The following is an 18,519-nucleotide window of genomic DNA, read 5'->3' on the forward strand; positions in this document are numbered from 1 at the left end:
ATGGCGCGTGGAGATACAACGCGTGGTGAATACAACGCGTGGAAATACGGCGCGTGGAAATTCAATGCGTGGTGAATACAACGCGTGGGAAGTATGGTGCGTGGAAGTATGACGCGTGGAAATATGGCGCGTGGAGATGCAAGGCGTAAGGAATACAGCGCGTGGAAATACATTGCGTGGTGAATACAGCGTGTGGAAATACGGCACGTGGAAATACAGCGCGTTGCCCCTTCAAGATTACATTACTCTAATTGAATACTTAAAGATTTAACTGGGCACGCTTGTACGATACAGATTAATTTTACAGAACTTTTTTAAAATTTTCATTGCCTAGCAAAATTATTATATTAATAAAATTTTTATGTTTCGAGTATTTGAATGTTCGTAGGTGCTTCGAAAGAATACTGTTAAATTTCTTGAGGGTATCGAGGGTTTTTCATTGTCGCAAATGGCTGATACTTGTTGTAGGTAATGACGGTAGTCGATTACGCTAAAAGCATATAAGGGTGACGATAGATTAAAGGAACTCGCCTGGAGGAACGAACTTCCTGTTCGACGAGGGTGGATCAAACGTGAAACGATCAGGCAGAATGACCTCGATTCCTGTCGTAAAAGTTTCACTGGCTGGAAAAACGTGGCTCGTGTGCATCTGTATCAAGCCCAGATGCATCAACCCTTCCAATACGACAGGAACTTTCAATTCCAATTGTATCCCTCGAAGGCTTCCCAGAGAGCTTCACGGATAAGCGTCGGATCCTTTGAAAGCTCTTCGCACACTTTACCACGGGCTCGTTTGCTTTTCTTGCCTCGAGTTGCCATTTTCTTCTGCAGCAAAACGTTTGCATCGTTCTTATCGACTTCTCTTCTCGCGATTCGTTATGACTCTCGAAGATCTTCAGCAGGAAATCCTTGATTGGCCCTGTGCCCTATGCAAAGGAGAGGATCCACAGAATTATCCTGGAATTATGGAACTGGAATGAACGGCAAACGAATGTTCCAGAAAATCGAGAATATTAAGAAGTAAATATCTGAAAGTCTTTTATTCAACAATCAAGGATCTTCCGGCTAAAAAGGAGCATCTTTCCTTCATTATATACATTTCTTATTACGATAATATTCCAACGTTGAATCACATTTATATTAAAAACAGCAGTGATTCGCTAACGTTAAAGATACACGTCGTATCAAATTTAAGACCAATACGTAATCGCTGTATGAAGAGGAATAATTTTCTTTGACAAACTTTTCGCGATCAAAGAGGTGATTCGAAAGAAGCAAGTACCCACATGTGACTCGTAAAATTAGACGAGTGAACGAGCAAAAACGATGATGGGGCCATTGAAAGTAACAAAACAGCGAGCTGTTAATCTTTCGCTCCGGTTTCCGGCTCGTTGCCTTTCATAAAAGGGTGAAATTCGTTAGCGAGAGGGGCGAAGCAGGTGGTTGAAGATCGCGTGAATATACGATTCGGTTTGCTGGGCGTTAATACGATCGAGCCAACGTAATCGCGAACGAAAGAGAGAACTCGTGGTGAATCCTCTGGTGAAACGGATTCCGGATCGAGGTGAATCTCGTGCACGGTTCGTCGAGCAAGACCGTCGAGGTGACGAGAGAACTTTCAACTTCAGCCACGCTTTCCGAAGGCATTCCATCGTTTCTTCGGAGATAAGTTTTTCCATTCTTTGAAAGCTCTCGATAAATACTCGGAGGTTCTTCGTTCTCAGTTAGCAAGAAGATTCTTATGGACGGTATCTACCATCTATTCTACTTTTCTCGTTTTTTGACAATGAAAGCCTCGGACCGGAAATGACTGGCCGACCTACACGCTTTCTGCATTTACATTTAGCTTCCACCGAGCTTAGCCGGACAACTTCTTTCGAAATATTTGTCAAATTTCTTTTTTCTCTGTCGGTATTGTACCCGTGAATTTTTGCTGCGCCATTCTACTGTTCTTTCAACTTCTGAATTATTTACCTTTCTTTTTACTCAAATATGGCGTGTGCTTGTTTTGCACGACGCAGAAGTTGTAATTTTACTTGTATATTTGCTTCGACCTGGTTTCTAGGCAAATACGCGATTCGGCAACTTGCGCTTACCGCTTTCGCGAATATGTACGTAAATATCCTGAGGCGGCGTTTAAAATTAAAAATGATGAAATAATTATTTAGCCGTCGCATTCTTAGCGTTACGGAAGTAAAGTGACATTACACGTTCGTAGACAACTTTACGGCGGGAAGAGTCTAAAGATCGAACAGTATCTACACCGACTCATCGAAATAAACGTCTGAACTCGTAAATACGAACATTTTATTTGTCTCGAACTTTATGAAGCTTGAAACTGTTTCGCTTCCAATCTCGGATTACGATTTCCGCTTTAAAACTTCTTCGTGACCACGCGTCATACTTCGACGCACCATACTTCCCACGTGTTGTATTCACCACGCATTGAATTTCCACGCGTCGTATATCCACGCACTGTATTCAGCATGCGTTGTATCTCCACGCGCCGTAATTCCACGCGTCATACTTCCACGCACCGTACTTCTCACGCGTTGTGTTCACTACGCATTGAATTTCCACGCGTCGTATATCCACGCGTTGCATCTCCACGCGCCATATTTCCACGCGCGGTATTCACCACGCATTGTACATCCACGCACCGTATTTCCACGCGCTGTATTTCTCACGCATTGCATCTCCACGCGCCATATTTCCACGCGTCATACTTCCACGCACCATACTTCCCACGCGTTGTATTCACCACGCATTGTATTTCCACGCGTCGTATATCCTCGCGCTGTATTCACCACGCGTTGTATCTCCACGCGCCATATTTCCACGCGCGGTATTCACCACGCATTGTACATCCACGCACCGTATTTCCACGCGCTGTATTCCTTACGCATTGGATCTCCACGTGTCATATTTCCACGCGTCATACTTCCACGCACCATACTTCCCACGCGTTGTATTCACCATGCATTGAATTTCCATGCGCTGTATTCCCCACGCGTTGCATCTCCACGCGCCATACTTCCACGCACTATACTTCCCACGCGTTGTATTCACCATGCATTGAATTTCCACGCGCTGTATTCCCCACGCGTTGCATCTCCACGCGCCATATTTCCACGCGCGGTATTCACCACGCATTGTACATCCACGCACCGTATTTCCACGCGCTGTATTCCGCACGCATTGCATCTCCACGCGCCGTATTTCCACGTGTCATACTTCCACGCACCATACTTCCCACGCGTTGTATTCACCACGCATTGAATTTCCACGCGTCGTATGACTTCGTTAAGTGTCACGTACTCGGTTAACACGTTGAGTGCCACATCAGTCATCGGTGACTGACACTGAACTTTCCGTTCAGGCCGCGTCAGTCACCGGTGACTGACAGTGTAAAATATGACATAAACTAAAAAATTTACATTGTTTTAAGTTGTGACCTAAAATTTATTTAAAGTCCACTTAATTTTTATTTAATACGGGATTCTATTATTAATGGATTTTATTAAAACATGGTAAGCATAAAAAGCATTGCTGTACCACGATACCAGCGCGCTTCTAGGCAGCGTGCGTGGCCTGACTGGGATTTCCTTAAAAAAGCGCGTGGCACTCAACGTCTTAATAACGAAATGTTCCCGACAGGAAGCTGGATTCTTTACTTGCTGATAGTTGCATTTTATGAATGGTTGTCGATGCTTTAATATATTTTGATTTTGGACAAATTTGACACGTCCTCCCGCGCATTTTTCCAACAAGAACGATTTATCCAGCGACCCGACATTTCTATTTGCGATGCATCTTTTGCGATCCATCAAATAGGATTATCGATAGGTTCCTACGATTGCTTGACACCTTTCTGCTTGATCGAGTGCACCTCGCTATTCGAAAATGCTTGACCATTCGTTACTTCTCGCGGAAAATTGTGCTGATCGCAATCGAAATCGTTTGTCTTGAGGTAACGTATCAAATCGAGCTCGAAATGAAAGTTGAATCGAACGTGACCCGAATTTATAGGCGACTTTACCAAAGTGTGCCGCGTTTTAATCGATAAATTAATCTCACTTTGGGTAACGGTTGCCGTAAACGAATCGTAATTAGAAATGACTGTTCTTCTGGCTCCAACTTTTCTTCATTCTGAAGCTAAATCTTGTTCATGGGGCGGAAATTGTTTCGGTAAATCAATGAAAGTAACTTGTAATTACTTCACCAGATTCAGCGATATAACTCCTGAGGACGTAATAACCGCGGCGTTATAACTGATATCTTTCACGCGCGAAAATTAATAGGATAAGATTGCAACGTTTACTTTGGAAACGTGTTTCAAACTTCGTTTTGAATGATTGAAAAATACAGATGAAAAAAGAGGAAAAGTCAGAATCAAATGTTTGTTACTTTTATATACAGTTTTCAAAGATCACCAGCTAGAATTTTTAAAAACATATGAAGATTGCGTTCGAGATCAACAGAAAGAATACAATCCCCCATTACTAAATTTAAGCACGAAAGTGGCTGCTGAGTCGCGCCACCACCTTCTTATTTCTCAAAATCGATATCTCGGCAAAATCGTGCTAGTCGAGCAAAGAATCACTCCATCGAACTCGCTGCACGACGTCTCGGAGAAATCTTTCCATCTGCGATATTCGATTCAAACGTTCCTCGAATTCCACATAGGTGTTTGTCGGTCGTAAAAAGCAGAAATCGCGAGGACAACGCAATCATCGAATTACAATCGCACCTTGCGGATTCGAAAGGTCTCAGAAAACGATTCGGAGGAGGTGCGAGCAGAATTATAAAGCGTGATCTTCCGTTAACAGGAAATATCAGATTATTGATCGTGGCGTTATAATCCAGTGCAACCCTTCGCGCGTAAGGAAAAATTATAAAGGGCAAACGGGGATCAACTAGTATTTACTCCGTGTTTACAATGCTTTGTACTTTACCGAGAACCTTTGTTGACCAAGAAAATTATTCATTCGTTAATTAGAAACGCGGTCGGTACAGCAAACTTCCACGATTGTAGAAGTTTTAAAATAATAATATATTGTATATATTTTTACCGGGACATACATTGGTAAAGTTTTTCAATAGTTAATTGAAAATGTTAGGGGTGAAATTTGAATCGAGGAGATATCCTGAAAAGAAGTCTCTTTAATTTAAAGTTTCCGTCAGATAGGAAAAATCGAAACTAGGTAATTCTATCAGGAGAAAGAAGTCGAGCCTGTGAAAGCAAATGTAGCTTAAAACTTGATAAAATAGTATCGACTGAATGTGATCCGTGGAAGTATAACTTTGTTTTGTTGGAAAAATTCAGTTTCTCGGCACAGTTCGTTGGACACAGTATCGGAAAGTTGGGTTGTTTGCAATCTATAAAATCATCTATCGAATAAATGTCTAGAACAGAGCGAAGGATTGTTTCAGGCATAGACTCGGCGGCCTTTCTCGAAAGAATTCTCACAGAAGAGGGAAGAAAAAAAGCCGAGGGTGGAGGGAGATAGAAGGTGGCGAAGACAAAAGTCGATTGGCTTTCGAAGCTGGATTCCAATACCATGAATGGACTTTTAAGCAGGCGTGCGTCAAACCCCAACCTATACCCCTCTTTCATTCTCTCCTCTTATCAATACCACTTTGAACCAGCCATCCTTCCTTATCGCTGAAATCTTTCGACCAACTAACAAACAAGATTTTTCTCCGTGGCTTAAGGAAACGTTAATTAGCGAAAAATTCACGATTTTCTTGCCCTTTAAAACGGACCTTTCAAAGCGTATGAATTGCTCGTTAAATAATTCTTCTCCTCCGAGATTTTAAAAGAGACGTTTTCGAGTTTAGAATTACGAGGTTGGTTATTAAAAAATGCAGGCTACGGAACAGTTAGCAAAGGGGAAGGAAAAGGTGCGTATTTTTAGAGCAAGTACAATTGAATGTTTCAGGAAGTCGGAAGAAGGATAGAATTCTTTAGAGAGACTTTCCGACGACGAGGGAAAAATGTTTTCGCATGAATAGAAGTCTTTTGTGAACTACCCTTAATTTTTAGCCCTGACCAGTTCCCTAGGTGACTTTCAATTATATACCGGTCTTGGTTGTCTCATTTAGCCGCCAGCTCTCGATTCAACGAGCCTGGCCTGATTCCGTTTATCCCAGATGGTCGAAGTCCGAGTGCCAGTGGAAATTGAGTTCGCTTCAACCAGCTGATACTTAAGTCCTTCCCAGGTTCTTCACCTTACGAGACCACTTTGTCCTTTTTAATTGCTTATCGTGGAAATCCTTCAGTTTCCAAATTTCTAGATTTTCTCAACTTCCAACTTCTGAAATTCCCAAGATCTCATTTTCCATATTTCCAACTCACATATCGCCACGTTCCTGATTTTCTGAACCTCGAAATTTCCAAACGACTGAATTTCCGCGGGTCCAAACTTCCAGAAGCTCAAAGGTCTAACTTTCCAAATCTCAAATTGGGTTAATAGATAACAAAATTAAGCGTCTCTCGCGTGTGGACGACGCGTCATCGAAGGTGATAATTTCTGACAATTTCAGCACTTGTTGCGTGGAAACTAGGCATCGATTTCAGGGTAATCGATTACAGGTTCGAAAAGTCGTACAAGTAAACTGTTAGCCTCCACCTTCGGCGATTGTCGATCGAGGAGTGCATAATTTATGAAGAAATCAATGTCGCTATTTGATTCACGAAAGCAATCAATCGAACGTATAAACAGCGATACATTCGATCGTACTATTTATTCATTTAATACCATTGAAACCTCTGGAGCGGTGATTGGACGTTAAATAAATATTAAATGTCCATTATGGACGAACAATTAATTGAACGCTCCCCGGACAGAAAATTCCACTAGAAACTTCATCACGATTTGATGGTGGTTGTAACGAACCGCCTCTTGAATATCAAAACCGCCCACATTTTGGATGCGGTCCAGAAGCGAGCAGAGGTAGGCGAATCTGCGTGCCGGCAACTTGAAGGGAACAAGAACGACAATTAAGGGAATCCACATGCTCGACACAGTTGTCCAAGTCGCAAAATCGTAAAGTTTCACACAGCGTGACCGTGTGTCTGTTGGAATTCGGATACCGGTATCGATCCTAATCTCCTTACGAGAATGTTGCGCACTGACACAAGCAGATGATTTACGAGGCCGGCCCGTTATGGCAGCCGAGCCGGAGATTCTATTATACGCGAACAAATGCTTTCCAACCCGTCTACCCAGCTCGATGCCCAGTCTCTTGATACCAGTATTCAGATAGCTTGTGTTCAACACATTGATGCACGACCACAGCGTTACGATTACCTTCACGGGTCCCGATCGTCTTGCTTACTGTAATGGATTTGTATAGAAAGAAAAAGCTCGTCCCGGGAAAACATATCATATACTTTATCGATCAATTTTTGTTAACGAGTTTAGTCGACGCACCCTATAGAATATTATACGGAAATGGAAGACAAGTTTGATAACTGGCTCCAATTATGGAAGCTCGTTAGTCATTCGAGTACAGAACACTCGGATACAATGCACGTCAATCTTAGTTCAAGAGAAATGTAGGAATATCTGAAGTCAGCTCTGGATTCTTTGTTAGGTTCTTCAATTTTTCATAGGACACTTTTTCTTCAAATTCTTCCCTGAGTTCGGTCTTGCAAAAGTTTCTTTAAGTTTCACTAGGATTTCAGCTAAATTTTTCTCATGATTTTTGTTAGGTTCTTTCTACTTGCTCTTCAGTATGTTTCTTACGCCCCTCAGGGTTCTTCCGAGGTACTCCATGGGTTTTGCTAGGGTTCTCTAACTTTTCTCATAGAATTCCTCTCTATTCTCCTTAAGATCCTCTCCAGGTTTTTTCAAGGAATTTCCATAGAATTTCCGAGAGTCTAAACGGTCGAGGATTTGCGAAATTCTTCCTACGTTCTAGTTTTTTCTTAATAATACAAAATTTTCTCTATCAAACGCTATCGTGTCGATTTGCTTATTGCAGCTCGTACCCTAATTCGTGATTTGTGATGGAACTAAAGGTCGCCCACGACAGTTGCAACTGTCTAGCTAATTTGCCTAGAAATTATTGATGTTACCTTGAATCACGCACGTTTCATTCTATTTGTAAGGAAATAAGGATCGCGAGGTCGGTTGGAATGTTCCTCGAATTTACACAATAATGAAACAATTTCCAACAGAAATGATTTGGAGGCAAACGTGTCTGGCGAAATTAGAAAGTGATGGCCTCGTTTAGCTAAGGAAAAAGTGCCGACCTTATCAAACCTAAGACACAGTCTTCTACGACTATGACAGAAGAAGCTTTATTTAGGAACACGCTTGGTAAGCGACACCGAGCACTCTTCAGGGACTCGAAAAATGGGACAACGTTTTAAATCAATCGTCCCGCTTAGTGTACCACTTGCCGGCTACTCTCGTGATTTAAAATTTCGACGCGAACAGCTTTGAATGGAAGCTGTACCGGCTGCCCTTCGACCGAACGTATTAACCACTTTTATTATTTATTACGGATGAATTATTTATCAAGTAACAGGAAGTCCCTCACGGCTTTCCGTGTACGATAAATTTCACAGCAGGTAAAAATCGAAGCGATCATACGACATTGATCACCATTTTTCTAGACAGACAGCTACAAACTTGTGGTGGGCCACTTTGATTAACCTTGTTAATTAACAAGCAGGTTTGCTAAATTTATAATAATTATTGTGAGGTAATTCGTTTGGCTTCTGAAATTTTATCGACGTTCAATCAACCAAGTAGATTGTCAGAAATGTTTGAAGAACTTAATCTTGTCATAGTCATTTAATTAACCCGACGTAGTAAAGGCAAGAGGTTTGGTGGTCATTTCCTGATGTCTTTTGGGAAGGATGTTGCCTTTTTCCTTTCCTGGCAAGAGAAGTCCTTTATAAAGTTAGGTGCTTTTGAATCGGTTGCTTTTCCCTCTATTAACCCACGTCTTTTGTTCCGTGCGTCGAGTTCATAAATGTGTGTGCCACTGCATTTCGGTGTCCGTGTTCTCGGACAAAGGTAAGGATTTTCGACCACATGTTGCGATCGAAGTTCCATGAAATGTCAAAGAAATAAGCGATCGTTGACCAGCAACTAGGCCAATTGGAACGGTTCAATCCGGTCTCTTTCGTTGCCATAAAGTTAAGCGCTTTCGATCAGCTCGTATTTCCAACCTTTGACCGTTTGTTGCAACAACTACTTTGTCGTCCTTCTTGGTTGTTTGCTCTTCGGGGCCATAAATAAGAGGATTGTGAAAAATAGCTAAACTGAAATTTATGTTGTACTTCGAACGAAAAAGTTTTCAGCTCCATCCATGTGTGCAGTACAACAATGCTTCAAAGTTAAATTTACTTTATGTTCAAATGTGAATGCAAACAAAAGTAATAAAACATGCTAAAACACAACTGTAAATAGTAGTCGGTACTTCATAAATCACAGTGCGAGGTACTTAAAGTATTAAGTTGAGGGATTTCAGAAATTTTTCATTGACGGATTTATTGTGGATCTTATTTTTCAACTCGGTGCACCGAAGTTTCACGCATTCGTAGTTTCAGTCTCGAAATTCTCCAAAAATTCCATGCTCTCAACCTAACTCACGTGATTGACAGACGAATCAACATCTTTACTATCACCGTTCTCGACGTACGCATTTTCCAGAAAAAATATAGGTCGCGCTTTCGAGAGTTGGTGTCATTCAACATTCTACGCTCGCGTCTTGCATGCTGTGCACACTTTGAACGCTTATATCTCTGGAACGGATTGAAATATCGAGTTGGAAGAAACTGCGGCTTCACGAGCAGACTCTTACCTATCGATCAAGTATATTTCCGAGCTAAATTTTGTAGTTTTTCGCGATGGGGTTCTTCCGCAAATCTTTCAAATCCATTACACTCCCAAGTATTGGGTCTTCAAATAAAATTGTGACGCTGTTATTCTTTTTAGTAATGAAACACATAAAATGAAGGATGTCTACGAAATTTTCTTCCCAAAGAAATTGATGACACACGTTTCAACGCTCACAGTTTGTTTTATTGTAAAAAGCGATTTACTTTATTCGCGACATTTTAAACCCCGGTAAAGTAATCATATAAAACGGTTCATTTGACGTTATTATGAACATCCGACTGTGGTTTTATTTAAAAAGGATTATTTCAGCTGGAATTTATATCGATGCAACAAATAAATCCCGCTAAACCGTTGTTTGCAATTTTCTGTCCCATGAAACACGAACACAGATTCCGGTATTTATATTTTCGCGCTTCGAAAGAAAAGCAAATTTACCGGAAGTTTGTAAAAACAAAAAAAAGGGGAAAGATCGATGGACGTGACGAAACGCGATATTTACACGACCGCTATCGCTCGTTCACACGACACGACAAATTGGAAATGAGTATGTCACGTAGTTATCGTTTGTCACAGATCGTACGATGAAGATTTGCACGTTTACGGAATCCCGTTGATGACACGATAGCTACCGCTTCCAGGTGCAGCAGTTACCAGTATTTCCATTATCGAGTCCGCCAGAGCAGTAATTTTCGTTATGTCGTCCTCTGTTACGACAGTTTCCGTCGAGTTACAGAAGCTCATATTAAAATTTCATCCTGGTACCCTCTCGTTTTCATTGTATCGTATATTCTTCCCTATAGGAATCGCGGTAATTAGACTTCGTCTTCAACGCAGCGAACCCGATGCTCGCTGAAACTGAAACGACGTCGACGTTTCGCTAACGACTCCATTTTTATTTCGAACAGCCGTATGCGAGCGTGCAGTACCACTTTCCAGGCTGACAATGGAAATTAAAAAGCGCATGCATTATAAACTATAGTGTAGAACAAGTTTTTACGCGCGCGAGAAATTGGGTTTTGGATTAAAGTAAAATTGCTCTTTTTTGCTCATTAGTGCGATCATTTCTGCGCACTAAAATGCTACGTAGTTTACAGGAAATATGGGAGTAAGTCAGATATTTCCTGCGATTTTTAACTGGGCCAGGGAAATTTGAAAATGTGCAAATGAGGACTTGAGAGAGTGTAAACTGCAGATTTGAAAATTTTATAATTTGAACATTTGAGTATTTGTAACTTCGGAAATTTCTACACTCGTCTTCCCTAAATATTTCCTAGCGTCTCAAAACCCTCCCTCAATTCTACTTAGATTTTCCCAAAACCTCCACTTCTATCTTTACTTGAAAGAAGTTTTGCGTCCAACAGTACAAGTACCTCTCGTAATCGATGAAACTAGTAAAAAGCACTCGATGCACCAATTTACAAAATTTGAATCAACCGATCCAAAACTTTTGGACAGCCTTGTACACGTTGCTGTCGAGGTCCGATGTTCGACGAGCTTAGGGTTGGCCGTATTCGTTAAATACACCCTCAGGATCCGTGGAGGCAATCGATCGAACGTCGCCACGCCACGTACACATAGATATTCTCTAACAGATAATTCCGTTTATTGCAGATAAATTCGGGATGGTCGCTGGGGCCGGAGCTTTGCGACATGTGGACCAGTAGCGACGTTCTCTGCTGCACTGCCTCGATATTGCATCTGGTGGCTATCGCGGTCGACAGATATTGGGCAGTCACCGATCTCAATTATATACAGGTTAATTAACAGCGTCGCGGTTCGACGGCGAGATGCAAAGTCGAAACTAGAACGTAACGAGTAGAACGTTAGGGCAAGACACCGGAAGAACGATGGTACCGGAAAGGAGATTAGAACACGACGTAGAAACGGTCGTGTATTGATCCCTAGAATGCAATTCGATAATCATACTCCGGCGTCCTGTTCCCCTTTATACGACCCGAGATCGTTAAAGAGAAGGATGCAATTAGCAGGATTATTACGTGCACGCCTGTAAAATGGTTGAGTAAAGAGTTCCATCGTTTTTTGATGTCGGAATGCGGGTATTAAAACATGCACCGAATGTCAAGCAATATTCTGAACGTATGTTCTCAAGTGAACGTATGTTCTTAAAATTTAAGTTATTTGCTTTCTTTGCACTCAGAAAATTCGCCTCTACAAATTAATCGAATGAAGTAATTGTTGGGTGAAATTAATGTTTTATGGGATTAAATCGCGTCCAGGGAGTTAACGAAGGAACGCGTCCGGAATTACATATACCATTTGTACCTGGCAATCAAGCTGGGCATCCTATCACTGACAATCAATAGTTAATCGAATCTAAATCCTGCGATATCCTGATGCCGGTGCCCGCATGTTGCAGGTAGTTAGTGCATTGGGATTCAGCAGACAAGATTGAGATGATATTGTTACGAAGCTGCACATCTCGAACGAATAACGAGCTTAACTGTGCTTCGACGTTTATTACGACCGACTAATTTCAGACCCTTCGTTGTCACGTCGTTAATCACTTAATCGATACTCGATTTATAAAATCAGCGATTTTCCTACTATCAAATTTAACAATGTTTCGCGAAGTTGCAAACCTACTGCTTCATCTTATCGGCAACTTTCAAACCCTGAACTCTATGTTTTATCCAAAAAAACGTAATCTACTTTAAAGCCTTTCGTGAAATTGCGACAGCGTTGCAAAACGTTGCAATTTTTTAGAAAGCATCTCGCGAACTTTGGAAGTTTCTGTACTCGAGTTCTGCTTCGGAAGAATAGAATGGGTCTATAATTTTACAAAATTATGAGTTCTAAGATTCCTGCTAAATGTACAAAATCTCACTGCAAGTAGCAGTGAAGTAAAAAAGATGAAACCGATTCGCAACTTTGGGCTTCACTAGCACGTAACAATTCGTAATCGCGTTTCTTATCACACTTGAGCGAAGGTAGCATAAACGTTAAATATTCAAATTTCTGGTCGGTCGTGTTACCTCGATATAGAGATATGCCATTGTTGGTCGGAATATTATCTCGAACGTGGGAATATAAAAATGTCTGAAGGGCAAAAGAAGATCCCCAGGGAGATGAAACGGGGAGAGTATAGTCACCGTGTGGTTCTTGAGTGTGATAGCTGCTGATGGAATTTCTTTACTTCCAGGCGAGGAATCCACGCAGGATCGGTATGTTGATCGTCACCGTCTGGGTGGTGTCCCTAGGAATCTCGTTGGCACCCCAACTCGGTTGGAAAGATCCCGATTATTTAGATCGTATAGCGGATGGAACGTGTCTGGTGTCGCAGGATCCCGCATACCAGGTGACTGCTTCTTGATAAATCAGAATCATACTTCTATAATTCATTTGATCCCATCAAATTCTGGATCATCTCATATTTCTTTGCGTTTCAAGTATCTCCAACTAAAATAATACTTCCTATACATTCCCATGAAAATATCATGCACATATGCTACCGTCCTCGTACGCAAAATTTGAATATTATTTCCACAATTTATCGTCGCCACAACATATGACATACATAAAAAAAACCATTACGTATAATTTAATAATACGTAATTAACGTTAAATTACAGCTACAGCTGAAAGCCCCTTGTAAATGTAACGAATTTATAATTGCGAATGAAATTTCTATTTAGAGATACATTCGAGGGTGAAATTAACCCGGAGTTTCTTAAAATACTTTGCAGATCTTCGCCACTTGCGCCACTTTCTACGTGCCCCTGCTGGTTATTCTATTTCTGTACTGGAGGATATTTCAAGCGGCACGGAAACGAATCAGGAAGAGACCAGGGACTATCGTGCAACCACCTCGCGAAAGAAGAGGCATCCTTAGACTCGTCACAAGAAGGTTCCACTTCCCGTCGCTCTGAATAAATACGCGTTACCGAGACTCGTTAGCGCACGTCTTAAGTTATTCCTCTCTGTGTTCGCTGTTTCTATGCGGCTGATTCTCGCGCACGGATTAATTACGGTGTCGCGTTTGTTAAACGAGCTCGCGGGAGCACCGTATCCGAAGAAACTCGAGAAATATCACCTTAACGCACCATAAATGTATTATCCGTAACGCAACGATAATTGAATGAGTTTCTTCTACTAGACGCATCATGCTCGAAATTCTACTTCGTTCCGCAACTAACGAGATTTCTTGCTCTGCAACTTTAATTAGCAATCCCGACAAAAGCCAATTGTTCCCATCACGAGCTTCAAATTATATATATTTAATTAAAGACTTTATAACAAGTATTTTCAAAATGCAACTCTACATATTGCAAGCGTTAAAGATTTGAAAGTGTACCATCAAGCTATATTAAATAATATAGTATGCAAATGATTTGATTAACTATTGGTGTGTTTCCAGGCCAAGAGAGGAATCGACGGCGTTCACCATAACGAGATCCACCCCAGATCACTCGTCCATCTCTCCAGAGAAGTCGTCGTCGTACAACGGGGCCAATACGACCCAGTCGGCCACCGTGACACCGTCCACGGTGTCCACGACGACCACCACAACCATCACCACGGTGACGAACCCTTCCAGCAGCCATTCGACTTCCTCCAGCAAGAGAACACGCGAAACGATCGAGTCGAAGCGCGAGAGGAAAGCAGCGAAAACACTGGCGATAATAACGGGTGCATTCGTCGCGTGTTGGCTGCCTTTCTTCTTGGTCGCTCTGCTGCGTGCCACGTGCGAAGTCTGCGAGCCACCGGAGCTGATAGCTAGCGTCTTCCTGTGGCTGGGCTACTTCAACAGCACCCTGAACCCTGTGATTTACACGGTATTCTCACCAGAGTTCAGGCAGGCCTTCAAGAGGATGCTTTGCGGTGGTTCTAGGATAATTCGCTGACAGTGGATTTAAATTCGATCGTTTTCGAAGCGAGTGCGAGCGTATGCAAAGTGTGACGACGAGTGCGTGGCCGTGTGTTTCTCGTGTACATAAGACAGTTATTACGTCAACCTTTGACTACTATGGCTATTCGAACTGTTATCGTGTTAAGTTAAGTAACACTTGTTTCGCGTCGATTTCATGAGTGTGAATGCGTAAACCTTTCATTGATACTTAGCAATTAACTAAATTGTTAAATGAGCCGTTTCAAAATGTCGAAGTTTTAGCAAGATTCACTGACAGCAAAGTAGATCAGACTTGAGGTCCTGTCCTCAGTTGCAACAAACTTTGATCGCAAAATCAAAATTATAATAAATGACTTGTGAAAATAAAAAGGTTTAGGCATACAATTTTGTTTAATGAAATAATTTGCCTTGTCAATGTACTTAACGTTTGCTCAGGTCACGTATAGTGAAAGATAGTATGAGGAGATGAAAATGGGGATGATTGAGAATTAAAACTGATCTCACAAGTCCATAGTAGTTAATGGTTAACATTTTCCTCTCCTTCGGATAGCGTTCAACTATCGTATCACGTACTTAGGCATGCCTTAGAAAATCCGTAGTGTTTTTCATTGAAAGTTTTCGCTGGAACGACAAAATTGGCCCCGAAAGTCTGCGAACAGCCAACGTTCCCGGTCGAATTCAGCCTCGAGAATGGATTTTTTCCACGAGCTCCGAGGGTGACTCGACGTTGTTTCGAGGCGATTGTTCCTAAGATAGCGTTACCTTACGAAAGTTCTCTTCGAAATAGCTACATTCTCAGATATGTCTATGATAAACACTTAACTTGCTACCGTTTAGCTACCACTAACGAGAGAAGGGGCGGCGAATTTCGAGCGGACAAAAGAATACGTCAAACTATGCAACGATGGAGTAATAATCAGAATACATCTTTAAGCAGCAACATCCTTCTTTTAAGGATTAACATCAACACACAATAAAGTAGAAACCCTAATGTTGATGCTTAAAAAGAAATATTGTCCAGCAGTGTAATTAATATTAGAAGAGTAACGTTAAAACAAAAATCTATGAAAATGTCATCTAAATTTAATAATGAATAATGTTTCGATTCGAGTAAAAATAATATATTTCCACGAGCCACAGGAAATGCACTTTGTGGGACGAAATCATGCTTCAAAGTTGCGTAAGCCCGAAATTAATTTACATCAGCCAGAGGATACCATCTTGAGGATTAATTAAACTTAATTGCCGAGTTCCCGGTGGCTTGATCCGCTCGAAATCTTGCCGATATAAATTCGTATATGCAACAACTATCGTGTACAGATGTATAAACATTCATTTGCTCCGTTGCTGCTCACGAAACCACTGCGATTGTCATTTTAAAGATAAATCATTAATAATAAACTTAGACTTCGACATATCGTTGTCGATTTCTCTTTGTCGAAACGTAAACGTAGCTCCCGCCGATTATCCATCGATTTCATGCGAATCTTCTACTGTACATACTATGATACTTCTATAGCGAGTAATCTTCACGGTATCGACGAATCGATCTTCATTTCCAAGTTCAATAGAAGCGACAGAGATCGATACAGTGCCACGAGTTTGCATCGTTGTTCTCGAATACTAATTGAACGTTTGCGGTTCTGTGTCGCGACTGATTCTTTAGATTTTAATGCAGAATTATTGTTTATAGGATTTTGAGGAATTCTCTAAATTTACGTATTTCCAAATTTCTACTTTTCCAAACTCTCACGTTCCCAAATTCTCAAATCTCTGAATTCCCACATTTCCAAATTTCCGCTTTCTCACACTCTCACATGCCCAAATTCTCAAATCCCCCAATTTCCACATTCTCGAATTATCACGTTCCCAAATTCCCACGTTCCCAAACTCTCACATCCCCAAATTCTCAAATCCCTGAATTCCCACATTTCCAAATTCCCACATTCCCAAATTCCCACATTCCCAAATTCCCACATTCCCAAATTCCCACATTCCTAAACTCCCACATTCTCAAATTCTCACGTTCCCAAACTCTCACATCCCCAAATTCTCAAATCCCCCAATTCCCACATTCCCAAATTCCCACGTTCCCAAACTCTCACATCCCCAAATTCTCAAATCCCCCAATTCCCACATTTCCAAATTCCCACTTTCCCAAACTCTCACATCCCCAAATTCTCAAATCCCCCAATTCCCACATTTCCAAATTTCCACTTTCCCAAACTCTCACATCCCCAAATTCTCAAATCCCTCAATTCCCACATTTCCAAATTCCCAAATTCCCAAACTCTCACACCCCCAAATTCTCAAATCCCTCAATTCCCACCCTCCCAGATTCCCAAACGCGATGGCGACACAGAGCTGCAAATGGCGTAAGTGACGTCAAGATACTCAGCAACGCGAAGAAGCTGAAGAAAAGAAACTGTTCGTACGCTAAGTGGCAGTAGTAAAAAGATAAAATTTTCCAGCGATTCGATTAGTTTAAGGCTACGTCCTTTTTTTCGACGATGCAATATTATAGAAAGGATCGTTGTTCGTTTCGTACTCGACAACGAATCGTTTAAGAGAAGATGTACGTTCTGGAATAAAGAATATTGTGCAAACGAGCGAAGAAACCGAGCAGTACGTTCACAACGATGCTTCGTATGTATATTTCATTGCAATCACTGATGTAAATAAATGCAACAGTTTCAAAAGGATAGGCTGGACCATTCAGCCGACGTTAACTCGATATTTTGTGGTTTCTTGTTCAGTTGTTCCATTCCGTATGTTCATTAGCAGTGTTTCTCGTTTATTAATTAGAAGAAGCATTTTTGTTCGTTTAACGAGGAAGCTGTAGCAAATTTAATAATGATCCGCAATTACGACAACATTGATATTACGAACTTGTTAATTAGTAGAAAGATATAATTATTATTTTCCACGTCGTGTAGTTATGCAAACGATGTCGGTGTTACTGCGTCGATATCTGCAGAAATGTTCGAATCACTGGTTAGGAAATACTGTTAACATTGCTCCTAATCAGCACTGATAAAATGCCGATGCTCTTAACTGAAAAATATTTGGCATTTTCCAAATGTTCACTGCAAAAATAAAGTAATAAAAAACGATATTACTTTTCCATCGAAGAGATACAAAAATTCGTTTATGAAACTACAATACATGTCACGTAAATTAATGAGCAGGAAATGTTCATTAAAGACTCATTGAACTGTAAGATCTGCACTGGCACCTCGTAATATCTTTACAATTAACATTATTATCGGTTCATCAACATTTCTGATTAATCAACTGAGAATTTATCTGTACGCACAAAATAATTAATTTTCCGTTTGGTCACTTATTTAATATATTTCGTTTTATAGATTTTACCGCGTCATTTTAAATTATTTGATGCAGAAAGAGATTTCAAAGTATTTAGGAAATTATCTATCTTTCTCTGGTGAAATATCTTTCGCAATTTCCGTGGGTAGAATATTTTTCGTTTACGTTGAATGGATAGACTGATACCGAGGAACAGAAACGCTTTTGCGGCTACGTGTGTGGACTTCTATGAATATGTATGCGGCAATTGGCCGAGAACACATCCAATTTCAGGTGGGAAGCTTTCATTGAAAATGTGACTGCCCTGGAAAACGAGAACGAACGAAACATACAGGGTAAGTTTTTCCTTTTTCAGAAGGGTTTTATTAAACAACGCCATCAAAACAAAGTAATTAAATAACTGTATCAGAAATCGATGACATATTTTTAATTTCAAGATAAGTCTGCAATGATCAAACAGTTAAA

The 18,519-nt window shown here is 40.9% G+C and overlaps 1 protein-coding gene across 3 annotated transcripts in view; it reads left to right on the plus strand.

Annotated features, from left to right (window-relative positions):
- Positions 1–17,461, plus strand: part of 5-HT1 (serotonin receptor) — a 111,369-nt gene extending 93,908 nt beyond the window's left edge. For all 3 annotated transcript variants that reach the window (XM_076532924.1, XM_076532925.1, XM_076532926.1), the window contains 4 exons: positions 11,472–11,615; positions 13,021–13,176; positions 13,565–13,725; positions 14,236–17,461. In XM_076532924.1, coding sequence (XP_076389039.1) covers positions 11,472–11,615; positions 13,021–13,176; positions 13,565–13,725; positions 14,236–14,722 — 948 coding nt within the window. In that variant the 3' untranslated portion in view covers positions 14,723–17,461. The remainder of the gene's footprint in view (positions 1–11,471; positions 11,616–13,020; positions 13,177–13,564; positions 13,726–14,235) is intronic.
- Positions 17,462–18,519: the final 1,058 nt, after the last annotated feature.

Source organism: Megachile rotundata, chromosome 6 (assembly GCF_050947335.1).
Source record: "Megachile rotundata isolate GNS110a chromosome 6, iyMegRotu1, whole genome shotgun sequence".
NCBI lineage: Eukaryota > Metazoa > Arthropoda > Insecta > Hymenoptera > Megachilidae > Megachile > Megachile rotundata.